At 43.2% G+C, this 19,574-nt stretch overlaps 1 protein-coding gene across 3 annotated transcripts in view; it reads left to right on the top strand.

Annotated features, from left to right (window-relative positions):
- PPM1H (protein phosphatase, Mg2+/Mn2+ dependent 1H) overlaps positions 1–19,574 on the top strand; it is a 144,320-nt gene that overhangs the window by 102,808 nt on the left and 21,938 nt on the right. For 2 of the 3 annotated variants that reach the window (XM_068934395.1, XM_068934409.1), the window contains exon 6: positions 6,992–7,110. The exons of the other annotated variant lie outside the window; for it this stretch is intronic. In XM_068934395.1, the coding sequence (XP_068790496.1) occupies positions 6,992–7,110 (119 nt within the window). The remainder of the gene's footprint in view (positions 1–6,991; positions 7,111–19,574) is intronic. 3 annotated transcript variants of the gene reach the window in all.

Raw genomic sequence — 19,574 nt, 5'->3', positions numbered from 1 at the left:
TACACAACTAACAAGCCACAGAGGTATTTCAGTCCATCCCAGTGTCTACTGTATGACAGTATAAAACATCACAGACTGTTCTTTGTGCATACATGAGCACTATTGCGAGGTTTTATTCCTTTACTCTAATAGTATACTGACAGAGCCAGCTCAGAGAAAAGATACCCCACTTACAGGTGATTTCAGTCAGTGTTAATGACTGCAGGACAGGATGGATGAAGAAAGACTAATTTTTTTTAGTGTGGCAGAACTCATAAAGCTGGGACAGGGAGACTAGCTGAGGAGACACAGGATGCTTTTTACGCTAAGCTGCGTTGGCTTATAAGCTGTCCAAGAAACGTAACAGAAGTCAAAACGTGTTTTGTTGTTTTGTATGAAAACAGTCAAATCAGTTTGTTGAAGAGCTGTTTATCAAAATATGATTCCTAACATAGCAGAGAGATTTATTCTCTGCTTCCTCTGGTCTTCTGGCTTTGCCTCCTAGAAATTCAAGCTTAAGCCACCGCAGGCTTATTATTAGCTTTGTCTGATCCTAGGTGCATAGGTCAAGGCTAGTGGAGTTCCCTGTTCTTAAGGTGCCATTTATCTTCAGCCTGGCCCCAGCGTTGTGGTTTGAAACTAAGCAAAATGCAGGTCACTGAAGGTGGGGAGGAAGGTTTTAAAGAAAAATTTTAAATAAGTTTCTGCAACTGTCACACTTGATTCTTAGTCCAAGTTCACTGGCTTACATCTGAAAATTTCAGAGGAAATACTACTTTGGGAGTATTCGTATTCAGAAAACCAAATGTAGAGGAGCCATAATAAATATTTATACTTCAGTTACATTTAAAATAATTTGTTTCCCTTTAAAATAAAAGGTATCTTTAGTATCTAGGGAGTCTGGCACTTCTCTAGGAAATAAGAGATAAAACATTGCCTATAAGGGTGGTGTGTGTTTTTTTTTTTTTTTTTTTTTTTTTGCTCTTTTGATGTCCTTTCTGGCTTGTATTTGAAAACAGCAGCTGATCTGAAAAGCATTTCTGCTGTTTCCTTTGGAAATTTCTTTACCTTTGTTTGTTTGTTTTATTTCTATATGTAGCAAATGTGCCAGGGCTATGGGTATCATGTTCAAAGGAAATACATGCAAGACAGCAAGAGCGTGAAACAAAATTAGACATAATTTCAAACATAACATTCCATGAGTATTGACATTTTAACTTTAGTAAGAAAAAAAAAAAAAAAAGGACTCCAAATTTCTTACAAGGTGGCATCAACCTTAGACTCCAAAGGTTGCATCTATCTTAATGAGAAGATCTTTAGATGAAGTGAAATTCCAGATAATTTTCCTTACTCGTCTTGGACTGTCCCCAGATTCTTCTGTCATTCTGTTACACCATCAATGTATTGTTTTCTCAGTTCTTACCTGAAAGTTACTTTCTTTGGATTTATTTTCTCCCTTGCAATTAAAGTGCAGTTTCTTTGTTCCAAAAACGTTGCTCTGCTCTTCCTGAACGATAGGAAGAAATTTCACTTAATCATGTTAGCATACATATTTTACTTAGTAAATGCAGATGCTGTTCACCTCAGGGCTTGTCTACATGGGGAAGTTATTGCAAAGGTAAAAGGAGGGTATGAATTTACAGCGGACTGACTAATAAACATCAGCTGCCTATGTAGATGCTGTTAGTATAGAGTCAAGCTGAAGAAGCTCTACTCTGCCTTTAGTGCCTACTGACTACTTTGGCCACACAGGGAGTTAGTTTAGGTTAACTGGCATCTTCTGTATTCGTGCCATGATTTCTGGGTTCTAACTTCCTTGTGCAAAGAAGTCTACAGGCTAATGAGTTGTTTAGGTCCTGTGAGTATCACTGTATAAGGCCCTCCAGTCTACCCTTCGACACAAATGTGTTCCAGCTAGAAATGGTTGAATAACTTTGGGGGGGGGGGGAAGAATGTAAATGTTTTCTATATCCAGCTCCTGTTTTAATGTAATTTTTCTTGCCATATATCCAAGAATGGCCCTGGGCATAGGCCTCTGGCATGGCAGCTTTAAAACAACAATTTCTCTACAGCCAGTCCTTCAGGTTTTACAGTAACTCTGGGCATGTTCATTCTTCATCCTCCACATGCACCCTGCTTTTTTGCAGAGGGAGGCAACACGGGGCTCCAGCATCAGCACCTGAGCTCCTTGGGTCCTCCTACCGATTTCAAGGAGGCCATATGGATGCTGGTGGGCTGAGGCAGGCTTCTGCGTCAGGGGAACTTGCAAGGAAGTTGCACTAATTGGCAATCCTTCAGTGAAATAGCACTTGTTAAAGATATAAGGTGTGAAAGTGTTACACCTTGATCCTTCAGCTTCCAAAAAGGTTCAGTGCATGGAATGCTTCCCTTCCATTGTCAGGCATTCACAAACCTCCTTTACTTTTGAATTTTCTGTCTTAACAGAACGGTGGGGTGTGGTGTGGTATTTTTGTTTGTTTGTTTATTTGTTTAATGAGCAGGTGAAGCTTACATAGTGTTTACTCTAGGAAAGCTCTGGCTTTCTGTATCAGTATGTCTTGAGAGAGAAAACAAAATCCAGTATTGAGTGGGAACTGCTCTGGTGCGTTCTGCAGTTGTGTGGGCAACGATTGCTAGAGGCAATTTTCCTTTTATCTTCTAAGGAGGCTATTAATTTCATTCCTGATAGTCTAAACAGTAACAGTAAATGGCATAAATTTTGCTACTTATTTCCTCGAAAAAGCATTTAAAACGGATGATGAATGAGAGTATTGCAGATGGGTCTGTTGCTATTAGTTATCAAAGTTGCTCTTCAGGGATGTCATTTGAGGTCAACAGGATGCTGTTGTACATTGTATCCATGCCTGTAGCCAGGCAGTGTCCCAGAAGGACTGTGTGCTGCTGCTGTAAGGGCAGAGTTCAATACCAGTAGGTACTGGGTAGCCATCAGTGGTAATGAGCCCTGATACTCTTTGCATTTGGCACCAAGCAAACAGTGGCTCACCAGCCTGGGCAGACATGAGTTTACAGAGGGTGTATTCTCACTTCATTATTCAAGGGAAGATTAAGTGATAATTATCTACTTACTCCTTACTTACTAATTTATTTACTCCTGAAGGATGCCTGGGAAATCCAAGCCAGAACAGAAGATGAACCTAGATCTCCTAAATCTCAGTGTTCCAGTTACAAATCAGCTGCTTCCTAGTTCTCTTACAGTTTATGGATCACTGCATCACCCAGTGTAGAATGGTTTTGGTAATCTGATACAGTATGTGATGCTATGGTAAAAGATATGCATGGTTTTATGGAAAGGGTCCTGTCCTTTCATAACAGAGGAGAGACTAATCCAGAGATGGATTCTGCTCTCACTCCCTTCTACAACCACCTCCTTGACTTTTTAATCTGTTTTGCTTAACTGTGAATGTAGCCATATTATAATGGATGGTTTAATTTATAGATGTTTTCCTGGATATATTGTGCTACACATGCTATTTTGAGCTGTAGTACCATGTGGTAGAAAGTACAATTGGAGGAAATGGTACAAGATGGTGAGATGATGATGATAGAAGATCCAGTTGGTGTAGATGAAAATAGCAATGTAATGCAGTGAAAACTCCAGTGCTGCTGACGTCCCAGAGCAGTGCCTGCAGGAGCAGCTGAAAAAGGTATTCCAGGACTTGACAAAGGGATGAGGGAATGACGCTTGCAAGGTACGATAAGATACACACAGCATTCCCTGACACCTAGTTAGCTGGGACGCTAATGTGTAAGTCTAGGTTTAGGTTAGTTCCATATTTGCTTTGCTGATCCATATTTAAAGGAAAAAAAAAAAAAACAGCAGGAAGTAAACGGTTTCTTGAAAGAAACGTGACTTATATTTCGTTGAGCAGACTGTTAAATACAACTAATGTTGAATAAAATACATCCAGCCATAAAATTTACCATAAAATGATTACCAGAAACATATGACTGCCCAACTTATTCCAAAAAACTCTAATAGCTTCGGAAAGAAAAATGATGGAAGATATTCTAGTTTCACAGTGCAGAACAACAATGTTGTCTGACCATGCTGTATAAGGATATAGAAAGTGTTTGGTAAACACTGTTTTTATTAATAAGGAGGTAAGTGATACTGCTTTCTCTGAATGATGCTTCTTATTGAAGATTCTTTCAAACTGAGCCTAAACAAATGAAAAAATACAGAAAATATGGTGCCTCATTTCTGTTGAAATTCTGGTCATTAGTTCACTTAGTGTTCTTGTTTCTTATTTGATCAGTTAAAGGGATTTCTTTGTGTCTACTTGTATGTCTTCTTTTTTTTTTTTTAGTGTTGCTTTTTTGTTTATTTTCTGATTCTCTAGCACAGCAGAGTTTGATTGGGGTAGGGAGGGAGAAGAGCCCTGCCTTGTAGTAAATAGAGAACAATTCTCAACAAACCAGACTGAAAAGTCGGAGCTGAGGTTTATATCAGAACATTCTGCTCTCTGTAGAATTACCAGTGAAACATCAAGAATAACTTAAAAATTACTCGCATAAGAATTCAGCTCACAGCCACCAGAAGCTTCCAAATTGCTCTTTTCCCTCTGTTCTACTGACGCCAAAAATATTAGAATCAAGTTAAGATCCCTAGATTGTAAATCAAGCATTGAGGCTTGGCTGCGGAAGAGAAATCTTATTTGAACATTAGCAGTCCACTGGTAACTCTGCCAGCTTTATTAATCTTATTTCACTTGTGACCTCAGACTTTCCATCTGAGTAAATCTTTATGAAATGCAGTCTGTCCCGATTGCTTTCCCTTTTCAATAAAGGAAATTCTTGTTTTCGAGGGGAAAGATGTTGGATGTAAAAGTCTCTAACTTCATTTCTTCTGGACCTGTGATCCAGCGTAATAAGTAATCTGATAATCTGATGGTTGAATAACTCCATTTTGATGTCAGGTATGAGCCTTTTGCTTTAAATAAGGCTTCCTGTTTTGTAGATAGACAATACTAGTCTTTAACTAGCAGTGGTTTGTAATGATTTAATCAAACGGTGATCTGCATTACGCTTTCTAAGCAGACTGTTGACGTCATTGTTTACAGTGCCATCAACTGCAAAGAACAAATAATACAAAAGAGAAGTCCAGCTCTGTCCTGTCAGTGTGTAGGAATGCATCGAATCACTGGGGATGTTATGTCTTCATTGCAACTGGAACAAAAATTAGTGCAATGTTGCATATACTTTTGAAAAGAATCCAAAGTTCTGAAAGGACGAAAAGCCTCATCTGGACAAGTACTGCTAGACCTTTGAAAAATCAGTAGCACTTCACAGTCATTTCTGTAATGAGGAACAGTGATCCAATTAGATGGTCCCGGAGAGGAACAGTTGGATGTGTGTGGGGGGACTTGGTGGGCTGTAGATTGCAGGAAAAAATGTAATTCTCTCCATGCACAGTTAAGAGAGAATTTGCTGGAGCTCCTGTTCCAAGAAGGGATCGTGATGTCAAGATCATGCTTGTGTCCTTGAAAGCTGCCTCTTGAAAGCAGCCTCCAGCCTCATTTGCTGCGCAGAGCAGCCTCCCAGCGCTGTGTCTTGGCGGAGCTTGGAGGGGGTGTCTGAAAGGGTGTCTGGCAAAGGCAGCAGCGACAACTCGATAGAAGGGTCGACCCGTGATGTGCTGAGCCTCATCCAACTCCTATTAAATTTAGTGGGAGAAGGCTCAGCCCTTAAACGCAGGAAATATTTTATTGGGAACTATCTGTGTGATCGCTGCCAGGCAGATCAATAAGGGCTTCCAGTACTTCCTGCTGCTCACCTTTGATGAGCGCTAGATTTATGACAAACCCAGAAACTAAAGCCAGCTCATTTGATCTGCCCTGACGGCAGCTGCTGCTGAAGCTAAGACAGACTTTATTGCCTTAACTGTCTGGATAAGAAAAAAGTGTTATCTGCAAAAAGGTTAAGAAACCCAACCTTTTTTCAGCTAGTGACTCCATCTTCAGAAAAACTCACTCGCAGTGCATTTTAGGGGAAGGAGGAGGAAAAAGCTTGTTTATGCAAATATTAGGGAGAAAGGGGTGAGGGTTATTTCAGTAAGAAGAAATACAACGTGGTTACGGATTAACCTCTCGTGTCGGATGATCTGTGCATCAATCCCAAATAAAAGATTGTGCATTGGACAAGCAAATTAAGTTGTCTTGTCTTCTGAAGAACGATCAGTTCTGAAGTGCTTGGATTAGCAGGTACGATCGTGGGCCACTGCCATAGAGGCCTCACAGCAAGGACAGTAGCCTCGGTGATCAACTGTTAACACTGTCAAAGAAGTTAGTTACGGTTGTGACCAAAAACTGCTGCTACTTTTCTTAAATTATGTTCTCCGTGAAAGAAGTTGCTTTTAGAAAACAAGAAAGCGTTGTGTGACGCATGTTTATTTGCAATTTCTCATATGATGGAGTGCAGCATGCTTAGCAGGTAAAAGGGAACAGAGCTGTCTTTCACTTTTCTTGAGATGGTGAGGATTAAATAAAGGCTAGTACTAATATCAGATGGTAGGTGTTGTCAGGGCAGCTGAGTATCAGAAAGCTTGAGCTTCTTTACAGCTCCAGCACCTGTCCAGCCAGAGAGGTGCTCTGTGGCTTTGGCCTTTGACCGTTCCCTTCTCTCTGACCCACAGGAGGAGAAGGCTCTGCTTTCTCTAGCTCCACATACTCTTTCAGGGTGGGTGGAGGAAGTGTACTTCAGTGATCCCAAATGTTGAGAACCAGGGAGAACAACTGAGAGATTTTGAGGAGGAGAGGGCTGCTTGTGCTACAGCTGCTGCTGGACATCACATAGTCCATCAGGACTGGTGTACTCAAACCTTGTTTGCTGAAACAGAGCTTGTCATCTTCCTTGGTTTTTTTTTTTTTTAAAAAAAAAAAAAGTGTGTTTGGGGAGAGAGCGGGAAGAGATGGTAATATTACCTCATTAAAAATAGATGATGTCTTGCTTTATGATATTTGTGTGGTATCTGTGGCTTGGTTTTTGCCCACAGGCTTACATGCAGCCCCACTTGCTGGGAAATGAGTTCACACATTTAGAGTTTCCACGGAGGGTGCAGCGCAAGGAGGTTGGAAAGAGGATGCTCTACCGCGACTTCAACATGACTGGCTGGTAAGAACATGCCCCTTTGCAGCCTGGTGTCAGCCTTTCCCACACCCATGCCTGCTTTGGATGCATTTTTGATTAGCGTAAATCTGTCCGCCTCAAAGGCGGTGGTGTGTCTGTGTATGTACCGTAAAGAGAAGCATCTCCTTTCAAATGTATTTTTCTTTTAGAAGCTAACATTGTAAATAAGTTGGAGCCCTCCCTCCACAGCCGGGATCTCAGCTTCTTTTAGCCTGTGAGCACTCAGAGTGGGGCAAAACACTTAAAAGGGTAGACATGCCAGGGGATCTTTCTGAAGGCTGAACAGCTTTCCTGTCTTGGAAGTAGCTTTTTATAGAATCTGGATCGGTGGGCTGTTTTTCCTTTGCAAGACGAAAAATTCTTGCAAAGGGAAGAGCTGCCTTCCAAATTCCAGTACAGATGGCCCCTGATTTGGATAGTCTTGAGGAATTGTTTTAGACTGCAGGCCTGTCTGAATAAAAGCCTAAAGTGAAAAGGCTTGAATGAAAAGCATTGACTTAATGAACTGAAGACAGGAAGAGTGGCGAGTTTTTGTCTCTGGCTAAATGTCTTCATTGTCTTGTGCCATTCAAGAGGTTCCTTCTCAAGTGCCTCCCCTCACTTACAAAAGCCCCACTTCTTGCAGTTGCATGCTCTGTATATGACCTGTAAATGCAAATGTCCTATATATGCAGATGGTCTTCAGTTACGTGCGGTGCCGTTAGTGTTCTGGCATTCTTAGCAAATGTTCATGCAGGAAGGGAAAAGGCTGAAGGGATGAAAAAGCTTGAGCTCTTGTTGGCTTGGACGCTTGGATACTCATGTATACCCACAGCTGCACGTGCTTGTAATTGTCCCATACTTTACCACCTATAAATATGATGTTTTCATGGCAGAACAGTTACTTAAGTTTATCAATGTAACCTGGAATGTTTAAACAGTACAGAACATGTTAACCTGGGAGTAACCATCATTGCCCATCATCTTGAACAGCTGCTGATAGAAATACGCAATTCTTCCCTGAAATTAGTGGCTTCACATTTTAAAAAGGCTATAGGCATGTTCCAAAGGGTAGGAACAAAAAGAGTGTATTAGCCGAACTGAGCACTTAGATAACAAAATATTTGGAAGATCATGGGACAGTGTGCCCGGCTGCTGCAAAGGGAGAATTTTCAAATTGATTTCATGATCTCTCTGAAGGCATCCGTAAAGAGTGGCTTAAAGTAGACTTCCAGAAGCTCTTTTTCAAGATGAGAGATGCTACTGGAAAAAAATAATTTTGGGGAGAGCTACAGAGGTATAACGGGCCAAGAACTCCCTAAGAAAAGGGAAAGAGTAGAATTTTTCATTGTGATCAGGAGGCAAACAGGATTTCTCCAGGTTCGTGGGGAGTTGTTTTGCTTTTCCCCTGTTAGTTAGCCGTCAGGAAGGGAAATGAGGTCAGAATGGGTAAAGAAGCAGCATTTGTAAGTGACACAACCCTTCTACTAATAAACAAGGAAGACTGTGAGGAACTGCAAGGAATGCAGTAATTTACCTGAGTGGGCATCACAGTGATCAAATTCAGTGTTGGTCAGTACCAAATAAAGCCTGAAGTGGGAAAAACAAATGTTTATGCATGTTAGCGGTTCCCCATGAACTTGAGAGCCATGTCAAAGAATTCAGTGATAATACTGCTTACTGTGCAGTTGCAGGCTAAATCACCAACAGGATAGTAGGATGCATACAGGGTTGGAATGATTTAAAAGGGGAGATAATTCGGTATATCAGTTTGTGCCTCATTTGTGAATCTGTGCATAGCACTTTCACCTTATTGAAAATGGTTATTGCATAGCTAATATTTGGCATTAGAAAAAATAAGAAGGAGCACCATTTTTAAAAGTATAGTAATGAGTAAGATGGAAGGGACTGGGTAAGTCTATAAACGGATTTCAGATTTGAGTCAATGTATTGTTTTTCAATACTAGTGTGTGAAGTGTTTCTAGCATATGGTGAGGGGCAGAAGAGAGTTGATTTTCCTATTGACTTTTTTTGTGAAATTCCTGAAGTTGAGGACACGTGTTGTTCCAGGTATAGCTTCCAGTATGGTTGGTACACAGATTACCCCCAGTTTAGCACAAATACGCCTAGCTGCAAACAGCTATCCAGGAACAAATGCTTAAACTGTGACTTGGATATTCAAGCCTAAATACACTTCAGTGTTGACCCAGAAAGAGATGGCCTGTGCCAAGCAAAAGCATGTGGAGACTGTGATGCTGCTGCCTCTCCCTGCTGTTCCTTTTGAGTTTTGGCTGGAAGCGGAAAATGTCCTGAATAAAAGAATCTAGAATTTTTTAGCTAATTTCATATCTCACAGTTAATGCATCAGTTACCTTTTGATTTGTTTGCTTCAGGACAACAAAGTGATGAGGGGGTTGCTCTGTTCCCATAGCATTTAGGTAAATCGGAGCCTTTCTAAAAAAAGGATCTGTGCCTTTTTGCGGGGCGTTTGCCTAAGGAAGACTTCTTTTCCATGGAATTGTGTGCAGTGGTCTCCTAAGTGGAGTAGAAACAATCTGCTTCTATTTATCCAAAAGTCTGGATCAATTTTAATGGTTAAGGATGTGGGCAAGATGTTAGCTTTCCAGCTTGATTAGCCTGTAGAGGTGGTAGTTTGAGATGGCTGGTATTACACAGTGATAGTTTTCCATCTCAAGGTTCTCGTTTCTATTTTCTTCCCTTTCTCATTCCTAGAATTGATGCATCAGGACACAGTGGCTCAGGACATTTCTGTACTGTGTTTGTTTCTAAGGACAATATCTGTCATGGAGAATAAATTAGCGTATATGTTCCTTTGCTAGAAAAGGCAGACGAAGCCTTGACCAGCCAGAGCTTGCCACACTAAAATGCTGCCAAACTTTTATCGCTTACAACGCAGAAGATCAATTGTCAGGATCTTTTTTGGTCGATGACTTCTCTGGGTGTTAACGTTTGCGTGTATGAGTATAGATGTGCAGGTGATTTTAGCAAAAAGCAGGCACTCTTGCAACATGATTACTGATCCTTTAGTAAGATGGTGTAAAACACAGCTCTGATGCTTCCTCTGGAAAAAGAACTGTTTCATTTTAAAATTCAGGGCACTTTCTGTGGTTTCTGTTAGAGGCTGTATGATTCCCTCCTCCCGCGCCCGCGCTCTGGAGCCTTTCAGCTGCTCAACAATGGATTGGCTTGCCCAGCTTGTTTGGCTTACAAAAGGTTATTGTCTCTGGGTCTGTCATAATGCATTTGGCCTCCCCCCCACCCACCCTTTTTTTGATATTCTTTTTTATTTTTTTCCTGTGACGTTTTCCACATTGGCTTTGTCTCAGTAGCCCACAGTGGGAGTGACGCCGCCAAGTTTCCCCACAGCATTAAGGACAGCCACTGATCCGGCAACACGGACCGCATCGCCAGCCCAAGCTTGCCTGTGACTGCTATGAGAGCAGCCCGTGAGCATCCTCACCCCGCAGCCCCTTCTCCCTTCCATGTGGCCGGAGTCGGGGTCCGAAACGCGCTGCGGCGTTTGGGTGGGAGCTGGCCACCCGCTGCCCCTGCACCCTCGCCCCGTGCGCGCGGAGGTGCAGTGACCATTGCAGGGTGCAGACCGCGCCTGACAGGGCGTCTCAGGAGCTGCGTCTCCCGCTGAACAAGCCTCCGAGCTGTCTCCAGCTGTGATTTGCTGGCAGACGTCTGTGTTGCTAACAGGCTTTCACAGCTGGATCCCTGGGCGAGGGTTTTTAGGCCCGTGGCTTGCAGAGGTTAAATTTTTGTGATAAAGAGGGTTGTTCTGGTGACTTTTGCAAGTCCTGGCAACAGAAGCGTCAGGGGAGAGGCAGTGGCCGCGCAAGCAAAATGTTGCCAATGTTAAGAGGGGTGCAGGTAATCTGAGGTAGAAGTATATAAAAAAGAAGCAGGCCTGATGATAAAGTATACTAGCATTTGTCTTCAAATATCCGCGCTCGTTTTAAGGAGCGCACAGAATTAATATTCTCCGTCTCCTCCGTTTATTTAAGACAAGATTGGTGAGGTTTGCTTCAGACATGGACAAATCCAGGGTGACCAGTTTTTGTTTTTCTTACTGAACGTTTATTTCCGAGTGCTTTGCTCTGACTGTACCTTAGAGCGCTTCCTGAAACCTGCTCTGTGGTTTTGTGGCTTGTTGTGCTCCTTACTGGCACGCAGGCAGGCGCACAGAGCTGCCTCTTCCAGCGTTGCCCTGTCAGCCCCCTGCCGGGCCAGAGGATCCGTGCAGCCCTATCGTTAACCAAAGGCAGCCAGAAGGCGCTACCACTTGGCGTTAGTTTTTGTGGTTTTCCCAAGTTGTGTTCCTCGGTGGAACGTAAGCAGAAACCTTCCTCCTGTCCACGCTAAAGTAGAAGATTTTAGGGTCTGAAGTGACACAAGAGCCCTAGACCAAAAGTCCACTTTTAGACCTGACTTGCGTTGCCCTCAGAGGCTGCGGCGCAGAGTCGAGTTATATCCTATCCAAAACGGTCCATCCAGGTCTTGTCCCAGCTTCTTGCAAAGGGTTAAACATCCCAGGAGGCAGCAAGCAGGAGAATTGTGCGTTCCCTCTGAGCATGCCGCAGTCGCAGCGGCAGAGCTGTTACCAGCCCTGTGTCTGGTGAGGTGGTGTTGTAGTACACGATCAGCCAGCCAGTAGTCGGCCCGTTTGGGCGAATCGCCTGCGTGGGTGATTTATTCCAAATCAGAGAGGCTGGTGCCCTGGGGCTAGCGCTAAGCAAAAACCGTTTTATTCTAGAGTCAATGTTGTCCAGCTCCTGGCACGCTGCCAGCACATCCTGCGCTGGCTCTTTTCTTTCCAGCGGGGAATGTGTTTCGGCCTCTAAGCATCTGATTAAAAAAAAGCAACTTCACTTTTCAAGTCGTTTTGTTTTGTTTGGGATGGGTGCCTTTCGCTTTCATTGTGCAGCCCGCCTCGCAGTCTGCGGTTCAGACTCCAGCTCGCCAAAAAAAAAAAAAAAAAGGAAAAAAAAAAAGGGTCTCATTAATCACTTATTGGGGATCTAGAGTACCACGTCAAGAGCCAGCGCACGTGTTGTGCTTGGTAACGCGCGAGTTGATTTGAACAAATATTGTCAATGTGGCTGCTGTCTCGTTCTGTATGGCGCTGCTCGATGTCCTTTGACGGCGCGTTCAGGTGGCCTGACAGCGGTGCGCGTACGCAGATTGAGAAATGCCACAGAAGGCTTTATGAAGCAGGCGCCCGCACCGCGCACCCCCCCCCCCCCCCCGTTTAATATAAATTGATTTATTGAATCAAGCACAGAAGCCCTGTTACAGAAACCTCAGGCTATATCCTCTGGAGAACCACCTAATAAAACAGCCCCAACTGACACTCCTCATTAGCTTTTCCAGGGATCCCAAGGCAGCGTTTAAAGTGACAGTGTCCCTCTTTTCGGCCTGAATTTATCTGCTGGCTAATGCCTGTGGGTCTAATTAGCTTAGCATTATTAGTCTTATTCAGATAAGCTGCATTTCCTAACAGCTTGGTTCCAACTTGTAAAAAGTAATTGGAAGTCTGCAAAGCCTGTGCCATAACCTGCTTGATTGCGCCTTTTAGCCAAATTCATGTAATTTACAAAAAGTCATCTTTTTTTCCCCCGCTGTTTTTAATTGAGCTTTTTTTGTCTGGTGAAACCTTCTGTGCTGCTTCTGTTGAAATCCTGGCTGTATTGTTGTGTTTGAGACCTCAGCCATATCCTTTGTACAATCGCCAGGGAGAGATCAAATTTTAATTTCATAATTACTTCACAAGAAAGCAGCCTTTTCCCCAGCCGTGCCTGGTATTAATTTCCTCCCAGCAACTTACATTTTCATAATTTAATGATTATGGGCCACCTCAGCAGCATTAGGCCTTTGTAGCGAGGAGAGAGAGGATGTCATTTTTTGCGGCAGAAACCGTACTGCACAGCCACTTGCCTTGCTGTTTGCTTTTTGCTCTCAGGGCAAGGTGGCCTGGCGTGGGCCGGGCTGCGTGCAGCCGGGGCAGTTAGCTGGGTCGTAGCTGGGTGTCCGAGGCACAGCTCTGCAATGATGAATGGCTGTTTGCAATGTGCATGTTATGCATCTTTCCAAGATTTGCAGCCTTAGCTGCAGGAACAGCGGGAGACGAGAGCTGACCCGCTGTGCACGGCACATCTCCCGACAGTGATGGATGGCTCTGTTTTCCCCAAGTGCACACATGCCACAGGAGCTGAGCCAGTGTCTTTGGGGCAGGATAAAGGAAAAAAAACAAAACAAAAAAGTAACCGTCTGTTGTGACAAAGGAGAAAACCAAGTCTGGGGTAAAGCTCTTCAGAAATGGCCCTGCTGGGGCCAAGTGAGCCTGAGAGGAAGGAGGTTGGTCTGAGAGGTGTCCCGCTGGAGCCGGCGCGCTGCAGGCCTCTCCCTGCCCAGCTGTGCTGCTGAGCAGCTGAGCTCGGGCTCGGCCTTGCCGCCAGTTCAGGGGCCACGCAGGCAAGGGCACCTAAAGGCCCCCAGTCTGGTTTTATCAGACAGAAGCTAAACTGAAATGAGGTAATCTGCAAATGGCGAACTCAAATATGCGTAGTGAGGCACCTTAAACAGGAGCAAATCTTTCTCCTGGTGAGGTGAAGTCTTTCCTCCTATTCCTGTTTTCTGGTCTGGAAGCTTCCTCTGGCTTTCTGCGTTGCACAAATTCCATATAGCCTCTTCTGGGTCCCTAGGAAATCCTCTTTCTATCTCTGGTGGCAGCAGAAAGACTTATGGCTCTGCTCCTGGCTGAGAGAAGGCCCCTGCTCCTCGGGGGACTTTCCAGCCCTGCGGTGGGAGGATGAGTTGTTGCTTGCTGTGTCTTACTCCCAGCCCCATCCGACACTACAGGGACGTTTCCCAGGAGTGTTTGTTCCCCGGTTCCTCCTTACAGCAATCTGCTTTCTTCCAGAGCATCCCAACTGGCCAGAGCAGAGACTGCAAGGCAACAAGCCGTCTTTCTCCCATCTGCCTCACGACATCCTTTCAACAAAGCGTACAATAAACTGTGCATTTACAAAGAGTTTGTCGATCCATCACAGCACAGTAAGCCCCATAGAGTGTTAACAACCCACTTCCCTTATCCCCCTATCTCCAGAGTAAATTGCAGCCAAACCTTCCTGTCTTGTCTCTTAAAAGCAGAAGAGATTAAGTAAATTTTCAGAAGTACTTAAGACACTGAGTTCTCTGGAGGAAAAGAAAAACGAACTGGTAAAACTTGCAGAACATGGATTCACTTGGTTTTCAGTTTGCATGCAGTTTTGCTCCGTCATTGTGCGCGAGGGAAGCTCTCCCCATCAGAAGTGACGAGTTGAAGAGCTTACAGTGTAGTTGTTCTGTTCCTCCCCACCTGTCTTAAGCACAAAACCAGCAAGTGAAGATGCTTGCAAATACACTTAATGACATTTTTCCCTGGTTTGTCCTTCTCTGTCTAAGAACCTCTCCAAGACTGCACCCTCTCCCCAGCTTTTCCACCCCACTACCACTTTCTTATACTGCTCCGTCAGAGGTAAATGAACTGAAAAATCAGCCACACTCAGGAAAGTGCATAAAAGAAGATGTGGGTATGCATATCCTTAAATTGGCTGGCCAAGATGGATGGAGTTTGTTTAGCTCTACCAATTTTTTCCCCAGGAGAGCACGGTGCTTGGGGAACGCTTCTTCTCGGGACGAGCTCCTGACTCTGCATTAGGACAGCGTGCTGCAGTATGGGCTGTCTACAGGTCCGGAGCTCAAGGACTGGTCAAATATGAGCAAGCCAGAGATACATATGTAAATTTTATCCATGAATTTAATTCACAGATGGGCTAAGCCATCCATATAGACAGAACTAGGAATTTCAAAATGAAGCATTTTGCAGTTTCAGAAGAAGGGAGTTCTGTCTTTTCTGAGGAAAATTAATTTTTTAAAACTTGCATGTTCTTCTTTTCGTGTGAAAGAAACCCTGTTAGAAACCCTGTCTGGGTTTGTAGAATAGATGTTTCCCTAAAGCTGTGTTTTGTGCGTATGTGTGCATGCATCTATCGTCTTTAATACTTTTTTTTTTTTGCTATAATTCTTTCTCTAACAAACATTAGCGTAGCTTGTGTGCTTTTATTATATTTGTATATCTTAACTTTGTCTCCTGGAACTATATGTCAGATAAGTGATAGAGGAAAGAAACTGAGGCATTGAAACATTGCAGCAGCCTATCCAGAGGGTACTTACTGTCAGTGCTGCATGGATCAAGGGATCCTGACTCTGCAAAAGTGCATATGTATAAGGACATTCAAAAACTTATGGTTGGATCAAGATGTAAACTGCGTAATTTTCAGTGGCTCTGTGCCTAACCTGTGCTACAGACCATTGCTTCTTTTGGAAAGCTTGGTAGTAAGTGCTCAGTTAATCTGGTTTGATGTCCGTAGTTCAATAGACAATAGAGCTATCCAGTTCCTTTTGGGTTGGTGATTTGAGTATTTTTATACAAAGGATTAGTTCCAATCCATTGTTTTCTTGTGGAATTTCTTTTTTCTAGCAAGTTTTGTGTTGCTCAAGGATTAAAATCTGGTTTCCTACTAGTATGACCAGCAAATGTTGAGCGGAGGGGTAGAAGGTGGTTTATTAGCTATTTTTTTTATACAGCTAGTGACAAAGCGGTGCTAGAAATACCCTGTGTCCGCAAACCTATCTCAAAGAAGAGCCTTCATCCTTGTATTCAGTATAAACTAGGACATTTCTGAAGCTGTGGTGCTTTTTCTTTGCGCTTGCCACAAGTGGGTTGTGCTTTGTGCTTCAAGCTAAAGCCCTTTGACAGTTCGGTTGCTGTTCTTCAGGCGTAATTCTCAGTTTACTATCAGGTGTCACTAGTAGAAATGTGAAATACGGACACACTTTCTAAAGCTAAGTGCCATGGAAAGGGGGAGAACGCGGTGGGCACAAGCCTGGATTCCCCTGTTGTTCACACACCGAGTCTTCCTGAGCAGGATAGATTGTGTTTTTGCTACCATCTGTTGCGTCTGGGTATGCCAATGCAATACCTTTCACGAGCTGTAAACGTGAACTATTAGCTATAAAAACAAACTTAATATAATGTGGGGTTTTTTTTTTTCTACAATAGCTTCTACTCTTACGTGAATTTGCATGTCTTTCAATATGGTCAGTTTTAAGAACAAATTATATGGTAGGAGAACGCTTAACACATGTAAGAGATTATCTAGTATTTTGGCTCTGAAATCTGTATTTGGGAGCTGACCGGTTTTTTCAAGTTCAGCACCCAGTAATTTGCAGGTAACCTTGACAATCTTTTATTTAAAGAGCATTGCTTTAAGTATCACTAGTGATTGTGGATACCATAGGAGATCTGTTCCATAGATTACTATGTGCATTTAGCAGCTTCTGGTGATTTTTTTGCTGTGTATTTAGAACAGATTCCAATTACCATATGAGTAACATCATCTCAGTCCTAGTTCTTTCATTCTGACATCTCTTTTGGCTCCTGGTGCGATTTGGCCCAGTTTTCCAAAATGTTGATCTTGAGTCCAAACGTAACTTTGTGGGTGGTACGTGTGTCAAGCCGTAGTTCAGTATTTTTGGACAGCAGTAGCCTTTCATAAATCTTTTTAAATGAGAAGAAGAAGAAATGAAATTAAATGAAAAAAAAAAAGTGCAGCTAGATCTAGCTGGGCACAAGCTTGCCTTCTCTACCTCTGTCCCCCTTCCCCCATTTTTCCATTTGGAAAAATAGAGACATGGCAGAAAATTTGACAGGATTTAGGTGCTCTCAGAGCAGCAAGCAACAGTATAGCCTTGTCTTTATGACCTTTCTTTTCATGTTCTGGTGGCCACCGAGTTCTTCTGGGATGCAGATGAGGAAGGTGAGGGTGGAGGAGTGAAACCCTGTGTTTGTGTGTGTTACAACAGAAAGCTAGGCTGAATTACATAGATATCTGAATAAGGCTATGTTGGCATTAAGAAAAACAACCAACCAACCAACCCCCTCAGGTTCTCCATGTGTCTATATCTGACGTACCTATTGCCATGTTATATCTTTATATACAGTACATTCTCTCTGTAAACAGCATAGGAAGGTATAAATGCAACTTTATTACTTAAAGTCTAGTGAAATAGTCCAGAAGGTTGAAGTCTGTGTGAAATAAACATATGTACAAAGTACAGGAGGTTTCACACAGCATAAATCAAAAGGAACTTCATAGCTTCCTTCCTTCTCCCCAATGCAGTTGCAGAGCTGCTAGCTGAAAAGCTGTCCTTCATCATTCTTTTGCAGGAAACCACACACTCATATATTATTAATTCTGTTTCGCTGGTAACATAGGACCTAGGTACTTCTCTAGAGTGTCTCAAGTTGCTTTTCAGTGCATCTGTGCCATTTCCGCTGCTGCAGTTACAGTTTTAAGCATTGTTTTTCAAGGGCTGAATAATTTTTCAGGCAATAGCAACGTCAACAAAAAAAAGTATGTTTAAGATGAGTCTTGACACCCAAGTTCTGAGCCCAAGAGGCAATTTGCTGAGAAACTACAAAACAAATCACTGTAGCCCGCTGAGCCTTGCTCACTTAGTCACGTAGCTGGAGGAGGTCGTAAGCTAGCCAGCTGCCATTCTTAGTCTCCTGAAGAAACAAGTTAGCTTCATCTCTTGCAGCGTGGCCTCTTCCAGCATCCTTGCAGCAGTGTGTCACAGTTTGATGGCCCAATGGAACATGGCCCATATGGTGGTTCCATAAAAGATGCTGAGACGCAGCTGTGGGGACTGTTCTTATGAAAGACAGCTGGCCAGGTGATGCCCTTGTTTTTTCCCCTTCTTCCTAAAGCACCGTCAGTGTGAGGTGCTGTGCATTAAAACATGAAGAGGGAGGGGAGCCAGGGAAGAAAACTCAGTCTCTGTTTTTGGCTACTTACAGAACAGTGTAAAATGGGAGCCTTGGTCTCTCAAGTATTTTTAATTATCTTGCAGCTAATTTAATCTGTGGGTAAAGGATGGGTTCGTTTATTCCTTTAAAGCAAGTGTTGCAAATAGTTAGTCACAGTAGCTTAGTCATGTTTGCTATTTGTAACAAATATGTATAGCAGCTTGAAACTCCAGTAAGAATTGTTGCCTTGTTGGCTTTGTGGTTTGGTTAGGCATTTGACTCTGGTACCCTATATGGACTTGACTGACATCCTTTTTCTTGAAGAGCTCAGCTGGCCCTGTGCAAAGGAATGAAAAGAGCTCAGACTGTCAAGGAGGTTTCATAAGGCTCCCAGCACTGCAGGTCCAGCTGGGAGCTTTGGGATATGTTAGCAGTTAGGGACGTAGTAGAGCTGTGGTAATAGTTAGCCTTGTTCAAACCTGGATATCCAAGTTGGTGAGTGAGGCAGAGACATTAGCTATTCCCTCTTGGAAATGAAGGAACAAGAGCAAAACCCGTGATTGACTCATCCTTCCCAACAAAATGCTATTCCAGGGTTTAAACATCAGTGAAGTTTCAACTTGCTGGCTCTGTGTAGTGATCTGTGCCTTTTTTTTTTTTTTTTTTGGCTGTTGGGGCTGCTACAAAAATGCCATTTAAATGCCTTCTCCAAATTGTGTCTTGTAGAGATCCCCAAAATGTATTTTCCAAATCTATGTCTCTTTGAAAATTTCTTGACTGTGTGGTCTCCCAAGAACCATCCATTGCATTTTGGAAACCTCACCTGATTCCTGTTTGGGATTTCACATATAGTAATGTTTTGTAGTACAGGAGGAGTGGAATCTCCCACTACTATTTCTTCTCTGGATTCTGGATTGTTTCCTCCCCACGCAGCCGCTAACATGGACCATACCTGTAATTTTTAGGAAATGTGGAGGTGGGGCTTAAATTTGACATCTCTGCCACTGTCTTCGAGTCTGAGGCTTGCCACGTGGTGCCTAAGGGATGCAGCTATGTAAAAAAAACACCTTTACTGATCCCAGGTCTGTGCTATATTTCAGTGAAGGGGAGGAGGTGGAAGGTTCAGTTATGATATAGGATTTCACCCTTAATTTTTAATTTCCTGCTGGTTTGTGTCACCGCCTTAATGTTGCCTCACCCTAACTGCGATTCCCACGAGCTCAAGCGGCTCAAACTCAAAGAGGCTCCCCAGCCCGTGGGCCTGAGCATGTGTTGTACAAAGCAAAGGATTCTCTGCAGCTATGAGAGAGACAGCCTTTCCCCCCACCCCTCCCCTTTCACTGGCAAAATTGATTGCTCACCTTCTCGCCTCATCAGTGTCAACAGCTGGATGTGTAAAAGGTAGAGTACGCAGGCATGCGATAAACAGAATCAGAGCATGAGCGTTTACTTCTCTTGTCTCTCGGCCTTTGGAAAGCTGCTGTGAAATGTAAAATCTCTGACAACCTTCAGTGTTGCAGTCAAGGTCAAATGAGCACTAAATATCCTTCTAAAACTCTTCACCACATGAAGCTCGCTTTGGTTCCGAGAG

This window comes from Struthio camelus, chromosome 1 (genome assembly GCF_040807025.1).
Source record: "Struthio camelus isolate bStrCam1 chromosome 1, bStrCam1.hap1, whole genome shotgun sequence".
Taxonomy (NCBI): domain Eukaryota; kingdom Metazoa; phylum Chordata; class Aves; order Struthioniformes; family Struthionidae; genus Struthio; species Struthio camelus.
This window is presented reverse-complemented; position numbering and strand designations above follow the sequence as displayed.